Source organism: Gigantopelta aegis, chromosome 2, assembly GCF_016097555.1.
Source record: "Gigantopelta aegis isolate Gae_Host chromosome 2, Gae_host_genome, whole genome shotgun sequence".
NCBI lineage: Eukaryota > Metazoa > Mollusca > Gastropoda > Neomphalida > Peltospiridae > Gigantopelta > Gigantopelta aegis.
In genome coordinates, this window is record NC_054700.1 from 38,993,962 (window position 1) to 39,015,120 (window position 21,159).

The 21,159-nt window shown below is 35.2% G+C and overlaps 1 protein-coding gene across 1 annotated transcript; it reads right to left on the reverse strand.

The window, feature by feature from the left end:
• Positions 1-558: 558 nt before the first annotated feature.
• On the reverse strand, positions 559-21,089 carry LOC121385151. Its single transcript, XM_041515692.1, has 14 exons — positions 20,997-21,089; positions 19,843-20,041; positions 16,901-16,963; positions 15,994-16,053; positions 14,992-15,035; positions 13,419-13,515; positions 12,759-12,867; positions 9,534-9,644; positions 8,423-8,518; positions 6,993-7,116; positions 5,825-5,963; positions 4,727-4,762; positions 4,112-4,154; positions 559-3,217 (listed from the first exon to the last, which is right to left on the reverse strand). The coding sequence occupies exons 1-14, from the start codon at positions 21,033-21,035 to the stop codon at positions 3,106-3,108; spliced, it is 1,272 nt and encodes a 423-aa protein (XP_041371626.1). The 5' UTR covers positions 21,036-21,089; the 3' UTR covers positions 559-3,105.
• Positions 21,090-21,159: the final 70 nt, after the last annotated feature.

Here is a 21,159-nt window from a genome sequence, read left to right on the forward strand (position 1 = left end):
TTTAATATACAAGTTATCCAATCCTCTGGTTCATTTTTTGTCAAATATACAAGAAATAGAAATACTGGAGTCCATACCACCTATCCCCCTGGCTTGGTATTCATTAAACATACACTTATATTGTCTGTCAAATACCGTAAATCACAATTAAAATATTAGCAATCTTAAAATTTGCCGTTGTAGGATCTGTTGAAAAAAATATTATGGATATATTTTGACATTATGCAGCTTATAGCCAATTAAATTTACGGTAGTAAAAATGTGCATGCCAACTAACTATTGTTGTAAAGAAAAAAAAAATTGTTGTCAGGCATGGTGGAAGCAAGTAGACATTGCGGGGGGGGGGGGGGGGGGGGGGGCGCTCTGACCAAGATCAAGGGCACAAAGCAAAGTTTCTAGGGTGTTCAGGGGTATGCTATCCCATACAATTTTGAAAACTAGATGTCCTGAAATGCAATTTCCTGCATTCTATAAGAAAAATTCATCTCTGCCTTAAGATTTACTACCAATAATATTGCCATTGTTCAGTTAATCACCAACAAAACAATCACACACATAGTTTTTCGGAACAGTCTGTTTTATGTCTCTTTAAATTTAACATCATGAAATATTAGCGTTTTGTATGGCCTTGCTAAATTCACTAATAGTTTATGCTCGCTAACATTTTCTGATTTACAGTATTCAAGTCATCTAATACACAAAATAAGGATTATTAATGTTTAAATAAAGTACTAAAGCACTGCACTACTGTGGCAATGATCAAAAGCTGAAATTAAGCTCTGTCAGAGTTATAGGTCTATTATTCAGAGTAAACTGAACTCTGTAAAGAGTTATAGGTCTATTATTCAGAGTAAACTGAACTCTGTAAAGAGTTATAGGTCTATTATTCAGAGTAAACTGAACTCTGTATTCTTTGAGCTCTATCAGAGTTAAAGGTCTATTATTCAGGGCAAACTGAACTCTGTATTCTCTGAGATATAGGTCTATTATTCAGAGTAAACTGAACTCTGTAAAGAGTTATAGGTCTATTATTCAGAGTAAACTGAACTCTGTAAAGAGTTATAGGTCTATTATTTAGAGTAAACTGAACTCTGTAAAGAGTTATAGGTCTATTATACAGAGTAAACTGAACTCTGTATTCTCCGAGTTATAGGTCTATTATTCAGAGAAAACTGAACTCTGTAAAGAGTTATAGGTCTATTATTCAGAGTAAACTGAACTCTGTAAAGAGTTATAGGTCTATTATACAGAGTAAACTGAACTCTGTATTCTCCGAGTTATAGGTCTATTATTCAGAGTAAACTGAACTCTGTATTCTTTGAGCTCTGTCAGAGTTAAAGGTCTATTATTCAGGGCAAACTGAACTCTGTATTCTCTGAGATATAGGTCTATTATTCAGAGTAAACTGAACTCTGTAAAGAGTTATAGGTCTATTATTCAGAGTCAACTGAACTCTGTAAAGAGTTATAGGTCTATTATTCAGAGTAAACTGAACTCTGTATTCTTTGAGCTCTGTCAGAGTTATAGGTCTATTATTCAGGGCAAACTGAACTCTGTATTCTCCGAGATATAGGTCTATTATTCAGAGTAAACTGAACTCTGTAAAGAGTTATAGGTCTATTATTCAGAGTAAACTGAACTCTGTAAAGAGTTATAGGTCTATTATTCAGAGTAAACTGAACTCTGTATTCTTTGAGCTCTGTCAGAGTTATAGGTCTATTATTCAGGGCAAACTGAACTCTGTATTCTCCGAGATATAGGTCTATTATTCAGAGTAAACTGAACTCTGTAAAGAGTTATAGGTCTATTATTCAGAGTAAACTGAACTCTGTATTCCATTTGTTTATAAGAGAATGATAATAGTCCTTTGATGATATTTTGTGAACTCTAAATACAACTTTACTTTCTAGAGAGTCACATGATATGAGATGTTTCTATATTCCATTTGTCCATGGTGGTATGTATATACAATGGTCCTATGATAATATTATGTTAAACTTGCAATAAAACTTTACTTTCTAGAGTCATTGAAAATTACTATGAGAATATTCTGTAAAATTCACAATAAAACTTTACTTTCAAGACAGTCATTGAAAATGAGCTATCTATATTAAAGGTGCTAATATCAAAGTTGCAATAATGGCAGTTCCTGCCAAAAATATTTATAAATTTTTGCTTTGAAACAAAGTTTATTATACCTTCAGCTATATGCCTATAAAACATTACAAGTAAATAATTCCATTTACTAGTAGAATATTTTTTTTATTTTAGGAGAGAATCTTGAGTGTCCTATGCATTAACTAGTAACATACACGTTCAACACATTAAATTTACGCATAATTCTTTGTGGTCAACTGACAAAAAAAAACAAAGATGGTGGCCATGATATATTTAGATACAAATTATTCGAGAAACCCTTGTTCATGGTGGTCCTATGATGACATTCTGTAAAACCGGAATAAATTTTTACTATTTAATGTGACCAATATTCAATATTCCATTTATCCGTGGCGGCGTTTGATACTCTGTAAACTCGCAATACAACTTTACTTTTGTGACAGTGTTCTTATGCATCCTGGAAATCCTGGAATGTCCTTGAATTTTGTGACTTTAAAATCCAGGGCCCTGTTCCACGAAGCGATCTTAGCGCTAAGATCACCTTAAATGCATATGTTATCTATGCAGTTACGGTGATCTTAGGGCTAAGATTGCTTCATGGAACAGGGCCCTGGCCTGGAATGTCCTGGAAAAAGCATTAAATTTGACTGTGTCCTTGAAATTTGGGCCAAAAATTCAGTGGTTTATTATTTTTGCATCTTTACTTTTGTTATCATTATAACTTGTCTAAATTCAGACAACAATGTGTTATAAAAACATTCATTCATTGAAAAAAACCCCAAACATGTCCTTGAATCTGATGTTTTTTTCAAGTGTAAGAACCCTGTCCTAGAGTCAGTATTCTGTTTATTCATGGTGGTATTTATGATGTTCATGTGATGAGAGTTTATTCATGGTGGTATTTATGATGTTCATGTGATGATACTCTTAAAACTTTAAATACAACTTCACTTTTCAGAGTTTATTCATGGTGGAATGTTGACGGACCTAGAGGTGTTCTGAAAACAAACTCTGCTGTAACGAGTCATCAGTTGCCATGTCTTCAGATCTGGGCTTCAGTAAATGACATTTCTTTTTCTTTGGACAGTAACAACAGGCCCTGAAACAACAAACATTTTTGTCTTTAACAACACCACCAGAACACATTGATTAATTAATCATCGGCTATTGGATGTCAAACATATGGTAATTTTGACACGTAGTCATCAGAGGAAACCTGCTACATTTTTGCTAATGCAGCAAGGAATCTTTTATATACACTTTCCCACAGACAGGAAAGCACATACCACAGCCATTGACCAGTTGTGGTGCACTGGTTGGAACAAGAAAAAATACCAATCAATTGAACTGATCCACCTAGGTGATTCAATCTTGCGACACAAGCACTTCAAGTAAGCACTCAACCGACTGAGCTAAATCCCACCCCTATATGGAGAAAAGGCAATTATTATAAACTATAATGGCTTAAAGTTAAAAAAATTTTTTTACCTATAATTATGGCAATTTTGAAAGGTTTTTGCCTGTTTACAGCAATTTTAAACCATTAATTTTTGTAACAAAATAAACACAAAACTAAAAATTATCTCTTCAACCGATGGCAATAATTTTTATCCAGCAACAAAAAAACTGCCATCAGTAAAGCCCGACCCATGGCAATTGTTGTTGGTACGGCCATTAAGCCCTAAAATATGATGGTGTTAAATACCATATGTTTTGTTTTTATTGGTGGGCACGATCTGGAAGAAATCATAAAAATAAACAAAAAGATGGCTGTCTTAAATATAATATAACAAACTATTCAAACTAAAACCATATCACCTTTTTAAAGGCATTTGTACAGAAAAATTTAAGCTAGAAACATTATGTACATGTATAGCCTTCCTAAAACACTCTAAAAGAAAATATTAAAGGACAAAACCAATATGATCTTGAAAAATACATTCTGGCAGAAACAGAACTAAATTATAGTTCAAAGCAAATTAAAACATCATACCATGTTGGTTTGTGATTCATAACATACGGTTTAGTATCATGACCTGAAATGATAAACAATAAAATAAAAGAAAGGAAGGAAATGTTTTATTTAACAACACACTCAACACATTTTATCAACGGTTATATGGCGTCAGACATATGGTTAAGGACCACACAGATATTGAGAGAGGAAACCCGCTGTTGCCACTTCATGTTCTCTCTTTTTGATTAGCAGCAAGGGATCTTTTATATGCATCATCCCACAAACAGAGTAGTATATACCACGGCCTTTGATATACCAGTCGTGGTGGACTGGCTGAAACGAGAAATAGCCCAAAAGGCCCACTGACGGGGATTGATCCCACACAGACTGTGCATCAAGCTAACACCTTACTACTGTGCTATGTCCTGCCCCAAACAATACAATAAAACATAATGCCAAAATTTTAAAATTAATTCAGTAATGAATATTGAATAATATTTAAATGAAACACAATAATGTCTTCAAAAATGACAGGAAAATTAAATACAGGAAAAATTAATCATGTGAAAATCAGACACAATCTTGTATCTTTATCAAAGCAAACATTTACTGAAAACTAAATACTTTAAATATGTAAATGTGATTATCTACCTTGATGACATATCTGAATACATGACCGGCAGATCCCTGAAATAAGACAACAAACAATTAGATCAAGTTCTGCTTACTTCAAAGTTATAAACTGAATTTAAAGACACAGACGCTAGTTTCAGTCTGTGAAAATCGACAGTTAATCCTCCAACCTGCAATACAGTTGGATAAAGTTATAACAGAGAGAAGTTAGTCTGTGATGTTTAAACGGGGAAATACCGTCTAAAAATAACTAGAGCTTGTCTCGATAACCATTACTTCTCAGATGAACATGCATTTTTAGAATTATGAAAAATGCATTTTGGAGTACATGTATTACAAAAACCTGGATGACCAGAACATAACAACTTTACATGTATGAAAATGAATACTCTAAATAATAAAATACATATGTATTCTAATTTAAATTATCAAAAATGGCTTTATTAGTAAAACATGTCTTAGTGTTTAAAAACTAAGGATTACTACTTTAATAATGATATCAAATACAGTAATTTCCATATATATAATGAGACATAATAATAACTAATTTTTGTTTTCCAAAGTGTATATGTACAGACATGCTTTATTAATTAAACTAATATAAAGAAAACTCTTAATTAATATAATTATACTATATCTTTTGATGTTCAAATTGTGGTGAACTGGTTAATCAGCTGCTGTAGATGTCAAACATTTGCTAAATTTAACACTTAGTCTTAAAGTTTGTTTAACACCACCACTAGAGCACATTGATTTATTGATCATTGCCTACTGGATGTCAAACATTCTGACATAATCTTAGAGAGGAAAGCTGCTAAATGTTTCCTACAGACAGGGTAGCACATTCCTCAAGCCTTTGATATACTACCAGTTATACAGCACAGGCTAGAATGAGAAATAGCCCAATGGGCTCCATCAATGGGGATTGATCCTAGACCGACCGTGCATGAGGGGAGCACCGTACCACTTGGCTTACTACATCCTGCCCCTATTTTAATATTAAATGACCTGTGTTTGGCTGACTGTGAATGAATTGACAATACAATCATATAATTAAATCCACACTGTGTACAGGAGAAGTAGTCGACTGTGAATGAACTGACAATACAATCATACAATTAAATCCACACTGTGTACAGGAGAAGTAGTCGACTGGATGGGATCCCTGTGTCTTGTACTGCTCGACAAAACAAACTTTCGGCATGTCACTCTCGCACTTGAGGCATTGGATAAGAACAATCTCAGTGCCGGGTTTCTGAAAGAGAAATTTACTGCAATAAGCATTCTGAGAGTACTGCTAAAGCAATACATGTCCCCTACCGGGCCCAACAAATTTTTGTAGCTCCTAAGTTCAAGGGCCACAACTCTGTCAAAAACGGCTAAATTGCCATGAAAGTTAAACTTAATCTGTAACAATACATGATAAAGCAATATGCAAACTTTCATCTCAATATCTTCAGGCATTAAAAAAGTGCACAAAACAAATTTTTGTATCTTCAAAGTTGAAGGGCCGTAGCTTAAAATGTCTAAAGTACCACAATAGTCAAACTTATTTGTAACAGAACATGATAAAGCTACATTGTATACACAAAATTTCAACTCAAAATCTTGAGGAATTGCAAATTAAAAAAAAGATAACCAAAAACCTATATGTGGGACAGATGGACAGATAGAAGGACACATGAAGAATATTTACTTAATCACACTTCAGCTCACTTTAAACAACAGATATTTAGTGTCTAATATATTTCACATGCTTATTTTAACACTTAGAGACTAGAGAGAGACTGAGTAAGAAAGAGACAAAGTGATAAAGACAGACAGAGGGTTACAGACAGAGACAGAGAGGGACAGACAGAAAGAAAAATCAGTAAAGTCAACTTGTTAAAAAATATAATTAAAGTTTAAAGTTTGTTTTGTTTAACGACATCACTAGAGTACATTAATTTATCAATCATCGGCTATTGGATGTCAAACATTTGGTAATTTTGACAGTTTTAGAGAGGAAACCTGATACATTTTTCCATTCGTAGCAAGGGATCTTTTATATGCACCATCTCAGACAGGATAGCACATACCACAGACTTTGATATACCAGTCGTGGTGCACTGGCTGGAACAAGAAATAGCCCAATGGGCTCACAGACAGGGATCAATCTCAGATCGACTGTGCATCAAGTGAACGCTTTACACTGGACTACGTCCCACCCCAGGTAGAGACAGAGACGGAGAGGGACAGACACAGATTTGTTGAAAAATCTAATTAAGAAAGACAAATTACATACCATTCCAAACTGAATAATGGGTTTGGTCTGCCACGTCACCTGGTGAACATCAGGATACATGTCAGGATCGATGGGACCCGAGAGTACTGCAGCAAGTTCAGTCTGGTTACATCTTGACAGGGGTCTGAAAAACACAAATAACCGTAGACCAGCCCAGCTCCACAAATAATATACTGTGGTAAACAGTTAACCTTTTCACCTGAAGCTTTCTTCACTATACCATCAGGGTTGAAAATTCACACCAAAAAAAATAAATAATAATAATAATAATAATTAAAAACAATTATGGTGGCCAGTAGAGTGATAAAACAAGCTGTTGCTGGCCTTTATCAACTTTCATTTGCCCTCAAATAATTGTATTAAGCGTTTTCATTATATATAATAAATTTTCTGTTGAAAAGAAACATGTACCGTCCCCAAAATGATAAAAAAAATTGTTCAATTCTCTGACCCCTTTAGAAATTACCCCTCCCATGTTATAAAATAATATTCTGTTGAAGAAAACATAGACTTTTAGATGCAGATATAATGCTATTTTCTATTTAATGGTAGTCCAATAGACTTTTTGTTAAAGTTAAAGTTAAGGTTATCTTGTGTAAAAATATCACTGTGTAACTTGAAGAAAGAAATGTTTTATTTAACGACGCACTCAACACATTTTATTTACAGTATTATGGCGTCAGACATATGGTTAAGGACCACACAGATTTGGAGAGGAAACCCGCTGTCGTCACTACATGGGCTACTCTTCCGATTAGCAGCAAGGGATCTTTTATTTGCGCTTCCCACAGGCAGGACAGCACAAACCATGGCCTTTGTTGAACCAGTTATGGATCATTGGTCGCTGCAAGTGGTTTACACCTACCCACTCACTCAGGGTTTGGAATCGGTATTTGGATTAAAAATCCCATGCCTCGACTGGGATCTGAACCCAGTACCTACCAGCCTGTAGACCGATGGCCTAACCACGACGCCGAGGCCGGTCTGCTGTAACTTAAAGGCACAGACCAAAGTTTCTGCCTGTGAAAATTAACACTAAATTTAGTTAATCTACAAACCTGCAACACACATTTCAATAAGGTTATAACAGAGAGAAGCTAAAGTCTGTGGTGTTTTACTGGGGAAATACCATCCAAAAATAGACTGGAGCTTGTCTCATTAAGCATTACTTCTGAGACAAACATGCATTTTTGTAAGTATTAAAAATGCATTGTGGAGTATTACTAAAACCTGGATGACTAGAACCACTTCATGGTATACGAAAAATTAATATTCTAAATAATATAATGTATGTACCAGTACTTCCAATTTAAATTATCAAAAATAGCTTTAATAGTGAAAAATATGTCGTAGTGTATACCTAGGGTAGACCTGTCATTTAAAATATATTGAAATATATTCCAAATGAGTATAAAACATTGAGAACTCACCCGACCAGGATAATTCTGCCGCTGTAGTCCCACCTCAACACTGGATCCCCCCTCTCCTGCAGTGTCCGTTCAACAGCTCCCTGAATCACGTTTAGACTACAAAACAAGATGTTCTAATTTATATACAAATGTATGTTGCTTTGGGAAATAGGTACAATCTTGGTTTACCCTATATAACATCATTTACTAAATTAAATAGAAACAAAACATGTCTGGACTGTAATATCAAAGGAGATAGAAGAAAGAGGATATTATGTGACCAAAAAGGTGCCATGGGTACTATAGAAGATTTTTAGCCTTTTGGATGTTGTGATGTTTGGACTAGTCCACCTACTCCCACCCAGAGTGAATTTTAACGACTTAACGGGTAGGTGTAAGACCACTACACCAACTTCTCTCTCACTAACCACCAACTGACTGTCGAGGACAGACAGTCAAGATAGCTGAGATGTGTGCCCAGGACAGTGTGCTTGAACCTTAATTGGATAAAAGCATGAAAATAAGTTGAAACCCCTCCCAAAATTGCCCCCCCCACCTACTAGATTGCCTGTAATCTCTGTAACAAGCCCTAGTACAGAGTAATAGAATGTACCAGCGAGGTCCTTACAAAATTATTTTGTCCCGAGGGTTGGAATTGCCTTATCTATACCTCACAACGGTGATTGATTCTTCTTGCCCATTTAATTACAGTAACAAAACATTAATTTTGTAAGCTACGGTCTGTTTATTGTAGAATGATTCGTATACATTTCACCTGCAAACTCATTTAATCATGTCCACCTTATGCAACAACATAAATATGTAATGTTCAACTTACCAATAAATATAAAGTTGAAAATGTTAATTTGTTTAAATATTTTTAAAACAATGATACAACATGAAATGGCAAACAGAATTTTGAAAACCATGAGTTATGACTTCAATCGTCGTAAAACATGACTTATGATGTCACGCATATGTAGAAATCGTCTAGCCCTCGGGTCAGACAGATTTATCTAGCCCTAGGGTCAGACCGATTTTTCTAACACCGTGCAAAAGCTGGATAACCCTGTCCAGTGGGCAAGAATGTAATCTCTGTAAGAAGCCCTAGTACAGAGTGAGTACTACTTACCAGTCAACTGGTTGGAAGATAAGGTCCGGGATTCGGATGTTTTTCTCCACAATCAGAACAGACACAGACACTGGCAGGATCTCCAGACTCGGGATGTGACTCTGAAGATACCTGAAATAAATTCACCTTCTTCTAGTATCCTAAAATACCATATCAAAATTCTATAATTAGCACTTAATATTACTATTTAAATTTTTTACGATACTTCTAACCACCGAGCTACATGCTGCACCTGTTCATCATTACCTGTATAAAAAAAAATACCTACATCTATAATTAGCACGTCTTACCATACTAATAGTTTAAATTTTACTACAATTCTAACCACTGAACTACATGCTGCATCTCTTCATCGTTACCTGTCGTAGGCAAGGCTTGAAATGTCTTTTTTTACTTCTCAAATTTTAATTTGGAAGCAAATATTAGAAATTGTGAAGCAGTTTTAAAAAGTAGTCAACTTATTAGACTTATAGTGTGACTTTTTCAACAGCAATGCGGAAAACACAGATAAAATGATTATCACCTCAGAAAATAGCTAATTTGGGATATATTTGAATTACTGTAAACAAATATAGGCTAGAAAGCAAAAACAGCATGTGAAACTAAAGTCTGAACCACATTGTTAACAACTACAATAAATGACACAGTGCTCTACAAAGCGAGTAAAATACTCGCCATGGCGACTAAAAACATTCCCTGGCGTCTAAAAGATAAAATCACATTCGCCAGTTGGCAACTGTCCAATAATCTTACTTTAATCTGTAAACAAAACTGGACATTGGAAAACACTGTGGACCAGTAGCAATTTATCTTCCATAAAACGTGTTTTCTATCGGTAGTTTGTTTCAGACATGTTAATCAGACTATGAATAACGATTTTCCAGTATTCAAGAGTAAACACGGTGACGTTATAGGGGAGGTAATACTTCGTTATGATGTTATCTCCCTTAACTTGAATATCAAGCGTTTGGAAATAATTCGGCCCCAGTTCAGTTTTAGACCAAGTCGGTCCTGTCCTCTTTAGAGCCAGGTTTTATTTATGTATTAAAATGAGATTGTTGAGCCACTGTATGTCTTTACTTGTCTGTTTGAAACTCAAACGTTAATTATTTTAAATGTTGACTTGTATATGTGTTATGCTGCACTCCAATCGTCTCATGCTTATCGTGATAACGGGTCCCTCCACGACGACTTCTCCAGTCACGTCGGAAGTCATATTCACCAGTGGAGGATGAAAACTTGTTTCTAATTTCTTGACTCGACTTTAGACAGCTTTAAAGACACGACTATTTACAAAACAGTATTTATGGATTTACAAGGCAGTATGTGACGAAAATAAATATTATTTAAACCAAAAGCAAGGTAGCCGATTGGTAACTACTAGTAACACATTGAATCTTGGTAGATATTATCACAATGCTTTTATTTAACTTTTAATGAGTACTGCAATTTAAATGCATATCTTAGCAGTGCTATTAAAATAGTAATTTGCTTAAATTCGTTTAATACAATTATTGGGTATGGAATTTGATAATGATAGTTAATAGTCGTTCACTGTTTTAGTGGAACCGGACACAAACAGTAACTTGTAATTACTATTTAACAACTAGGAATCACCTCTTCATGAGTTCATTCGAATGCATTCCTAATAATAATTACGATATTAGCAATGTGCCATAAAATGGCAGATGAATCGATTTAATTACAAGTATATATTACTTGGCTACTAAATATAAGTGGCTGGCGACTAAAATATTATACTTTACTGGCCAGGGAAGAGTAAATTTTAACTTGGTTTGTAGAGCACTGTGACAGCCTAACTCCTTTAATTACTGTTAATATTTCCCACATATTTTGTCCAGGCAGACATTTAAAGAAAACCCCCATTAAAATGACACAGATTCCACATGTTAGATGATAAACATGTCACCTATATCAATTTCAATGAGATCGCCAAGGGCAAAAGGCATGTAATTTTGTGCCGGCTGCCATTTTGCCTTTTTATGAAATATTTTTCAAGAGGGTTGAAACGATGTGATGTAATTTTAAAATGTCATAACATGTGTTATGGTATAAAAGCAATCGTGATGACATCATATTAATTCGGTCACATATTTCGGAGGCTTCCACCCCCTTGAAGAATATTTCATAAAAATGTAAAATGGCAGACAGAGAAAATTGCCAGCTTTTAATTACAGAAAGCATTTTGTGCATTGTGAGCAGAAGTTACTTTCTGCCTTCTGTAAACTTTGACCCTTGCATAAGCGTCTGCTACAAACACCTCATCTCAGACGGGCATTCTAACCACTGAACTATATGACGCACAATTGGGTACTCAAGTACTCATGTTGAATTACTCGACAAGTACTCACCTGCAAGTCATAAAGTGCCTTGCCGGAGGAGTAAACTAGGGGGGTCTGGGGACATACCCCCCCAATCCCCATCCCCGTCCCCCCGAATTTTTTTTAAAAATGAGATGGCCAAATGAGCGATTTCCTGCCTTTTTCAGTCATATTTAGCAGCAATAACTCTTTGGAAAAGTAAACTATTTTTTAAATAAAAATATTTATATTTTAAACTTTGATGTACCGATGTGTGGATATATAATTATTTTCTAACTAAATTTATGACAAAAAGAGAGACAACAATGATACAGAAATACTTCAATTCGAAATGGATCCAAATGGTCGATCGACTGTTGTCTGCCATTGTTCATTACAAAGGGGAGATCACTCTTGAGTATTAATTTACTAGTCGAGTAGTACATGTATCCGACCCGTACTCGACTACCCGTTTCAGCCCTACATGTCATAGGCATCTGCTACAAACACCTCATCTCAGACAAACATTCTAACCACTGAACTACATGCCGCACGTGTTCATCATTACCTTTCATAGCCATCTGCTACAAACACCTCATCTCAGATGGGCATTCTAACCACTGAACTATATGCCGCACTTGTTCATTATTACCTGTTATAGGTATCTGCTACAAACACCTCATGTCAGACGAGCATTCTAACCACTGAACTATATGACACACTTGTTCATCATTACCTGTCATAGGCATCTGCTACAAATGTCTCACCTCAGACGAGCCTTCTAACCACTGAACTATATGCCGCACTTGTTCATCATTACCTGTCATAGGCATCTGCTACAAACACCTCATCTCAGAAGGGCATTCTAACCACTGAACTATATGCCACACTTGTACATCATTACCTGTCATAGGCATCTGCTACAAACGCGTTACACCTGTCAAGTTCTTCACTCAGTGTGGCACATTTCTCCTGAAAACTCTTCTCTAAAGCATCCGACTTCTCTGAAATATCTGAAATTAAAAATTCCAGTCATTAAAACCTGGTTCCATATTTTTGAAGCTATGTTAGTGCTATGATATTGTAAAACTGTCACTATGGCATGTATCATAGTGACGTCACAACTTACGACAGTTTTACAATATCATAAAACTAAGATAGCTTCGAAAATCTCTAGCCAGCATCAGATGTGACAAAATTACACGTAAGTGAATTCAGCCATGTGCCTTCTCATGTCAGCACTCAAAATCAAACTGCTTACAGAATTGAAACCATTTGCATTATTTCTAAAAAAAAAGAAACCCATTTCCACATTAATATGATAATATTTTACTGTACTACTGTAGGCCTTATAATCAGTACCTATGATATCTCTGATAAAACAAAACAAAACAAAACATAAATACCTTGGGAATACAATGGGAACTTGTTGATAAAAAAAGCCCCAAACATCCTAAATACCTAAACATTAATAATCAAATGACTGGGCTGTGTCTCCCCCACCCCCAACCACTCTCCCTACACAACACCTTTCTCTCCCCCATCAATCACTTTAATAACGTACCTGCAGGTGGCAGACCTTCCAGTTGTAGTGTGTCGAGGGACCGTTGTAACTGCTGTTCCCAAAAATGTTTCCGTTTTGCAAAATCATTCTTTAATCCCTACAAACACAGTATTACATACATTCATTTAATTTGCAAAAAGAGGGCATTTCAGGTCCGTAGCTAGGATTTTTTTTTTGTGGAGAGTGAGGTGCAACTGAGTAGTTAATAGTCTAAAACTCCTTAAACGGTTAAGAAGAGAATTTTCTTTTAAGTTTCTATAACCCCCCAACACACACACACACTACATGTAGCTATGGCTCTGCACTTGATGAAGAAGAAAGAAATGTTTTATTTAACGACGCACTCAACACATTTTATTTACGGTTATATGGTGACTGACATATGGTTAAGGACCACACAGATTTTGAGAGGAAACCCGCTGTCGCCACTACATGGGCTACTCTTTCCGATTAGTAGCAAGGGATCTTTTATTTGCGCTTCCCACAGACAGGATAGCACAAACCATGGCCTTTGTTGAACCAGTTATGGATCACTGGTCTGTGCAAGTGGTTTACACCTACCTACTGAGTGTTGCGGAGCACTCACTCAGGGTTTGGAGTCAGTATCTGGATTAAAAATCCCATGCCTCGACTGGGATCCGAACCCAATACCTACCAGCCTGTAGACCGATGGCCTAACCACGACGCCACTGAGGCCGGTCAAACACAAGTGAAGGGCTTATTTGAGTGGACACCAAAAGTATCGCAGTACTTTCTACAATCTACTTTAGAATAAAAATGTTTAATTCATTTAAGATGATATATTATTATTATTTACTTCTAATGCCAATGAATTCTGAATAATTATTAAAAGAGAGGCAATCTTTGCATTATAATAGCATCATTTTATTTCACTTTTGGAAATATGAAGGAAAAAAAGTATTTTCCAATCTGCACATTGTCAAGTGAAAGCAGACATTCATTTATTCAGGCAAGGATTCAGGGCTTTCCTTGGTAGAGAGTTCAACTCAAATATTTTTTTACAAATTGATAATTAAAGGGACAGACACTAGTTTTTAAATACTAAGGCATATTTTTCACTATTAGAGATGTTTATGATCACTGAAATCAAACATTACTTATATTTTATTGTTTAAACTATCCATTTCCATACAACCGAAGTGTTTCTGGTCATCCTGGTGTTTCTAATACCACAAAATAGGTTTTTCATAATTTTAAAAACGCACGTCCATCTGAGAAATAACGGTTATGGAGTTGCGTTTTAGTTTTTAAGGGTATGTCAACGTCACAGACTCTTGTTTCACTCTGTTGTATCCAAATTTGTTACAGGTTTGTAAATTAAACAAACTTAGTGTCCATTTTGACAGGTTGAAATTGGTCTTGGTGAAAAATATGCATTAGTGTTTAAAAACTAGGGTCTGTCCCTTTAATTTGTGGGTTGCAGACAGGACACTTGCAGTGCTTACCAGTAGTATATGCTGGTGTTGCAACTAAGACAGTTGAAAGGCTCAGTGAAGAGATACCCAAACCTGTTTCTGTTATTGTTTTCAAGTATAAAAAATGTGAAACTTACCAGAAAATAATTCTCATGTGCCGCAAGACTTTGTTTTAGATGTTCTAAATAAAGAAAATAAAACAGTATTAAGTCAGTCATTTCAGAGCTCACACTGGAACAAAGTTTATTTATTTCCTTGAAAATTATTCAAAAGTGGTTAATTTAAACTAAGTTTTATTTGCCAAACACTAAATGCTGTGAAAACTTTGCATAAAAATTAGCAGTTGGCTAATTTTGGCAATGAACGGGGTGAGCCCTGAATTTTCATAGACATAGACCTCTAAAAACAGAATATTTACTGCGGGTTATGCATAAATAATGTTAGGTAACACATTAGCTTTTTGTGTAACCCGTAATGTTGATGTAAATGATGTCCTAAGTTTAATGAGTGAACGAAAAATAGGTCACACAAAAGTAATGTGCTGTCCTGTGATGGTGTCTATGAAGAATTGCATTCCTCTTCTTTCATGGCCAAGTCTGTAGTGTAATAAAAACCAAGTTCTCCTTCTTAACAAAATACCTACAGTTACATCTCACCATTCTCAACTAGGGTCTCCACGAGTACTCGAGTACTTGGGCACGGGCCTAGCAAGACTCGAGTCTGTTCACAGGACTCGAGTACCCGTACAAGGAAGAATTAATTAATTAATGTTTAACACAGCACAAAAATACCCATCTGCTATTGGGCGTCATAAAAGGTAAGTATATGGAAATAGCACTCTCATTCAATTCTATTTTTACATCATTTTCCAATATGCTTGCCGCCGGTTACATTATAGGGCTGAGACACGGAGGGAAAACAAAAATCAAATGTGTGGAATGCAATACAGTGGCATGATTTGGCATCCATGTTCAGCACTGGTATTAAGATGCACAATGCTATTTTACTTTATTCCTTAGTCTCATTATCATCTAGTGTAAGTGTCTGGTACTCAGGTCCGGGTCAAGTTTGACCCTTGAGTACTCGAGTCCAATATTTTGTACTCGTGGAGGACCTATTCTCAACATAACAAAACTTACTTTTCAACACTTGCTCCACTGGTGAATATTTTCTGTTGGAGAATTCAGATTCATCGGATGCTGAAATAAAACATTAAAAAAATAATAATAATAATAAAAAATATATATATATACTTTAAATTGTTAAGAAGAAATATGGAAAACCTGATTTAAAAATTAATAAAACTTTAAAAAATATAGCTCTGCTCATTTGTACATATATGTGTGATGGTTTGTAGAATTAATTCTTTTGACTATAGACCAAGTTGGGGTTTCCCAATACTACCAGCAATATATGACTGGTATATCAGTTATCAAGGTATGTGCTGTCCTGACTATGAAAATGTATGTTCATGTAAAAAGTCCCTTGTGAATTTGGCCCAAGTAACCTATTGTTATTCTCTGTTACTGTCTAGATCCAGTATCCAAATAACTACATCTTAGGCACAATCATCGAAATAAGCATGTAAAGAACTTTACAGATACTGATACTGAATACATGTAGGCATTAAAAGTAAACTTAGCGATTTGTATTGTTTATCCTAGAGAACATGACAATAGGTGCCAAATAATAAAAAAATAACTCAAATCCTTTTTAAGTTCATATAATTCTAACCAATTGTATATAATCGAATGTTGATCACTTGATATAAACCAATTTATAACTGATGATGAAATTCCAACTGATTCCTGTCACTATAATACTGAACTTTAAAATGTGTTAGAGATATATGTGAAGGAAAACTTCAGTCATGTCACTGGAATATGAAGCAAAGGACTCTTTGGAAGATTTTAAAGCCATCCCTTTGGGTATTGGGATGTTCGGACCAGTCTACTAACATAGGAGGGGGGGGGGGAATGCCATTTGTTTGAGGTCAGGCTAAGTTGAAATGAAAATCCCCTTTCTTCCGTTCAAAAGCATAATTACCTGTGTTGATCAAAGTTTCAAAGTATTTATCCTCTGCTTTCTCCTTCTCAAAGTTTACAACAGCTGTAAATGAAAACGTAAAAAATAATTTTAAAAATTAAACAAGAATTCCATGGAATTAAATATCTCACCTGCTATTTACACTTTCACTGCTCTGTGATGAACATCCATAAACTATAAACCAAGTTTCATTGACCTAGGATTTATAATTGTCATGTAGTTTGTGAAAAAAATATCTAAACTCGAAATTTTAAAGCTATAGTTGACTCTGTTGCAGCCGCTGCTGTTGGAAAAATAATATCTTTTTACTGGTACTTCAAAAATGCAAGACTGAAAACACCCACAAAAAAACATACAATTTTAAAAAATCAAATTGGTACAGATTAATAATACATGTAATGAGTACTAAAGATCTGGGATCAGAATGTAAATGACAAAACAGATAAAAACAATGGACTATTATAAGCAAAGTGCACATAATATGGTCAAAGGCTGTGTTGTAAGAAAGTCAAGAAGATTTCACACTGGGTGTAAAAACTCACAGTTCTGTTCCTCCTGTCTAATAATTACTGTTTACTATTTCTAATACACTCAGCTGTGGTGAACAATAAATAAAAAAGCTGGATCATTTTAGTAATGTCTGTTTTAATTGTAATAAACACATTATTGCAATACGTCTTAATTATTATATTTACATGAACAGACCTCATCATTTAAGGGGAGCTGTCACTCTCACTCCCCATCACACCCCTCAGACTATTTCACGGAGAGTAATTTTTAGCTCCCCTTAGCATGTGAATTTATATCGTATCAATATGGTAATATTTTAAATGGCTCCTGATAACAAAAGTTAGGGTAGCGGTTAATCACTCCCCTCAATGTTTTTTCTCGGCAAGGTCTGTATTTAATTTGTTTAGCAGGACTACCCAGGGCTAGCTCTGGGTGAGCAAAACCATTCACCAAATTATCTTTAAATATGCAAAATCCACTGTTATTTAAGAAAACAAAAACAATTATAATTATTACATGAAATGTTTTCGCCAAATCAAAATAAATTTTGTCAATTGTTCCTGAAATTCGCAATTGGCGAGAGGCAGAGCTATCCCTATCTACCTTGGGTGAGCACACAATTGAACCAAATTATTTACATATATACTTATTAAACTTGGGACAGTTATCTTTCAATAAAACATCAATCATTACTGTAACCCTGCCTGGTAATCTTTCTTACCATTTTACAGGCATCAAAATTAGCAATGTGCCTGGTAACAAGTACAGGTTACCACAAAACAGAAACCAGGCCTGCATAGTGCTTATAAAACTTTTAAAGTCTAGACTCAAGACTCTAATAGAGTCTGAGACACTAATGTCATGACAATGTCATACAAATTGTATGCTACAATTGTGACGTCATTTGAGATTAAGTCTGGACCCTTAAATGTTTTATAAGCATGGGCCCTGGTAACCTATAGGTCACAACACATTTATATTTCATTTATTATTATAACAAAATCCCTTCACAGAACCACTGATACTTCTAGCTCATTCATATTACGGTACTAATCTCACTAAACTGATACTGTATGTAGTGTTTTCCCTAGCTTCTTTTAGGATGGTGCAGCACCATGCTTCAATAGTCTAGCACCATCTTGCCTTAATCTGTACCATGCTGCCCTTAGATTAAACAAGCATTTTTCAATAATTAATTCTAAAATTGCCGTGACAAAACACTAAAAAAAATTATTATCAATTAATAAAAATATCTGTTATATATCATGGGCGTACATGAGGGGGGGGGGGGGGGGTTCGATGGGTTCGACCGAACCCCCCCTGAAATCGCTTTTTTTATAATTTAATATATCTGACATTATTATATTTACTCAACATAGAAATATATGCCCAATATCTCTGCAATCTATTTTGGAACCCCCTTTTCAAAACTCAACATAGAAATATATGCCCAATATCTCTGCAATCTATTTTGGAACCCCCCTTTTCAAAATCCTATGTACGCCCATGTATATTTGCCATTCATTTATTAAAGCAAGAACATTAATTACATTTATGTTTATTTCAATTATTGTTTTTTGTCTTTAATGCAAAAAAAGTGCCCTGAAAATGGTCAAAATTGCCCCCAAAGTGTTTTGTCTAACATGCCTTGCCAAATTTCTAGGAAAAACACTAATATGTGTATCTAAATAACACTCAATTGATCAAACTGAAAGTGTGGTAGTTTTAACTTAAAGCAGTGTTCTTATTATGCGATTAATTGCACCGATTTATCGCATGTGATTTGTCAGCCCTTCAAAAATCAGAACGTATAAAAAACCCTAAAGTAATTCCAATTCAGGTGTTCTCACAGTAAGATTTGATTGCATGTGACAAGTAACGTTGTTGATTTGTTTTATACCTTCAATAACAATAAGAAGACAACTCATAGGTGTGTTAAAACATGGCGCCAGCTTTACTTAGATTTCAGCAAACATTCACTTCCAGAGGCAACAGATGCTACAAAACACAGGTCTCAGTCCACCGTTATGTATTGACTAATCAACAATTTTCTTGACACATGGTCACTTTCTGGTACCTTAAATGACCGTTCTTGGATTATTTCATGACTGAGAACAGGCCACTGTAAATTCCAAGTACCTCATGTGCACATAATTCTTAGTGGGAGAAACTGGAACATGTGATTGTGACACAGCCGCCATGACTGTTGATCATTTCCTACAGCATTGTCCCCACTACCAGGACCAGAAGAAACCAGTCTGACCTTCAGATGAACCCCATAAGGAGAAACTATATTCGGCCCCAAGGAAAAACCTGCAACACACAGCAGCATTTGTTCAAGCTACTGGGGTCCCTGTCTGAGCATTCGAAGAAGAAGAAAGAAGAAGAAGGATTATTTTAATTACTGATTTCAGTTGATTACAAATACTTACCAATGAGGTTGTCAAACTGGTAATCCTTGATCAGTTGTTTGTTAAATAGTTGAGCGTTGCAACACGGACATGTGTGATTTCGGTCGGCCCACTCGGTGATGCACTTGTGACAATAGCGATGACCACATGGCGTCATCATCGTGTTGTTCATGTGATTCATGCATACCGAACACTGGAAGAACTCTTCGAGAACCGATACCTAACAAAAGAAAACATACACACATGACATGTACAGAATAGTATAGAATCTGACAAAAATTAACAAAATTATCACAAACAGGCATGTTTTGGCTGTTAAAATGATAACACTTTTACTCACTGATTATTCAATTTAATAAATTTTTGGAAATATTTCACGCGAATCCAAATAGATTCGGATGTTTTATGCTTGCGCGAATCGGATTTGGAGATTCGTGTGAATTTTTAGCCCTGTATTGCTATGCCGCTATTGCGCCAGTGTAGCATTAGACTGGGTAGTGAGTTGGGGGAGATATTGTTACAGCATAGCATTAGACTGGGTTCAAGCTCGAAAATACTGTTACTTAACTTCACCAGTAAATGACGACGTTCATTGTTTCAGCGAAAAATAAAAGTGCAGGATTAAAAAAAACACCAACATTATAAGGTATCTCGGTGGGACACTGGGTTATTGAAGTCTGGTATCCAAAATTAAATTCTGGTATCCCCGGGATATCAGGATACCGTTAATCTCGAACACTGAATACTGATGTTATTCAAGTTAGCTGTATTATTACAATGCTTCGCCACATTAAAATAAAAGCTGGTCTACTAACCTTGACCCCTGTCAAAATTCTATAATGAGCAGATAACACTGTTTACAGGTCTGTATGTTTTTATTTTTCATAATTCTGAACAAAATATTAAGTTTAAATTTTAAAAGTATATCATATACAAAAATTACATGTTACATGTTATATTTATTATGTACGAAGCCGAAACATGGGTGCGAAGAGTAACCCAGGAACTGTCGTCCTTAGAAATAAAAATTTCGAGACCTGTTTTGACAACAACAAATAAGTTCCTCTTCACAGTAAACTAAATACGCATTCAAATATATTGAAAGCATCTTTTCATAAATCTCTATTACATAATTATCATCATGATATGTTGATCTGTGTGTCGTATGAACTTACAGGTACCACTAATGGTAAGTCACCCGTCATATCAGCCATAAATGACACGAAATGCTTGTCAGTGATGGGAAGTGAAATCCTATTAAATCGAAGTCTATTTTTAGTAACGGAGTCCTCAATGACGTACAAAATATTAAGGAAGGGGAGATAACACGGAGACATT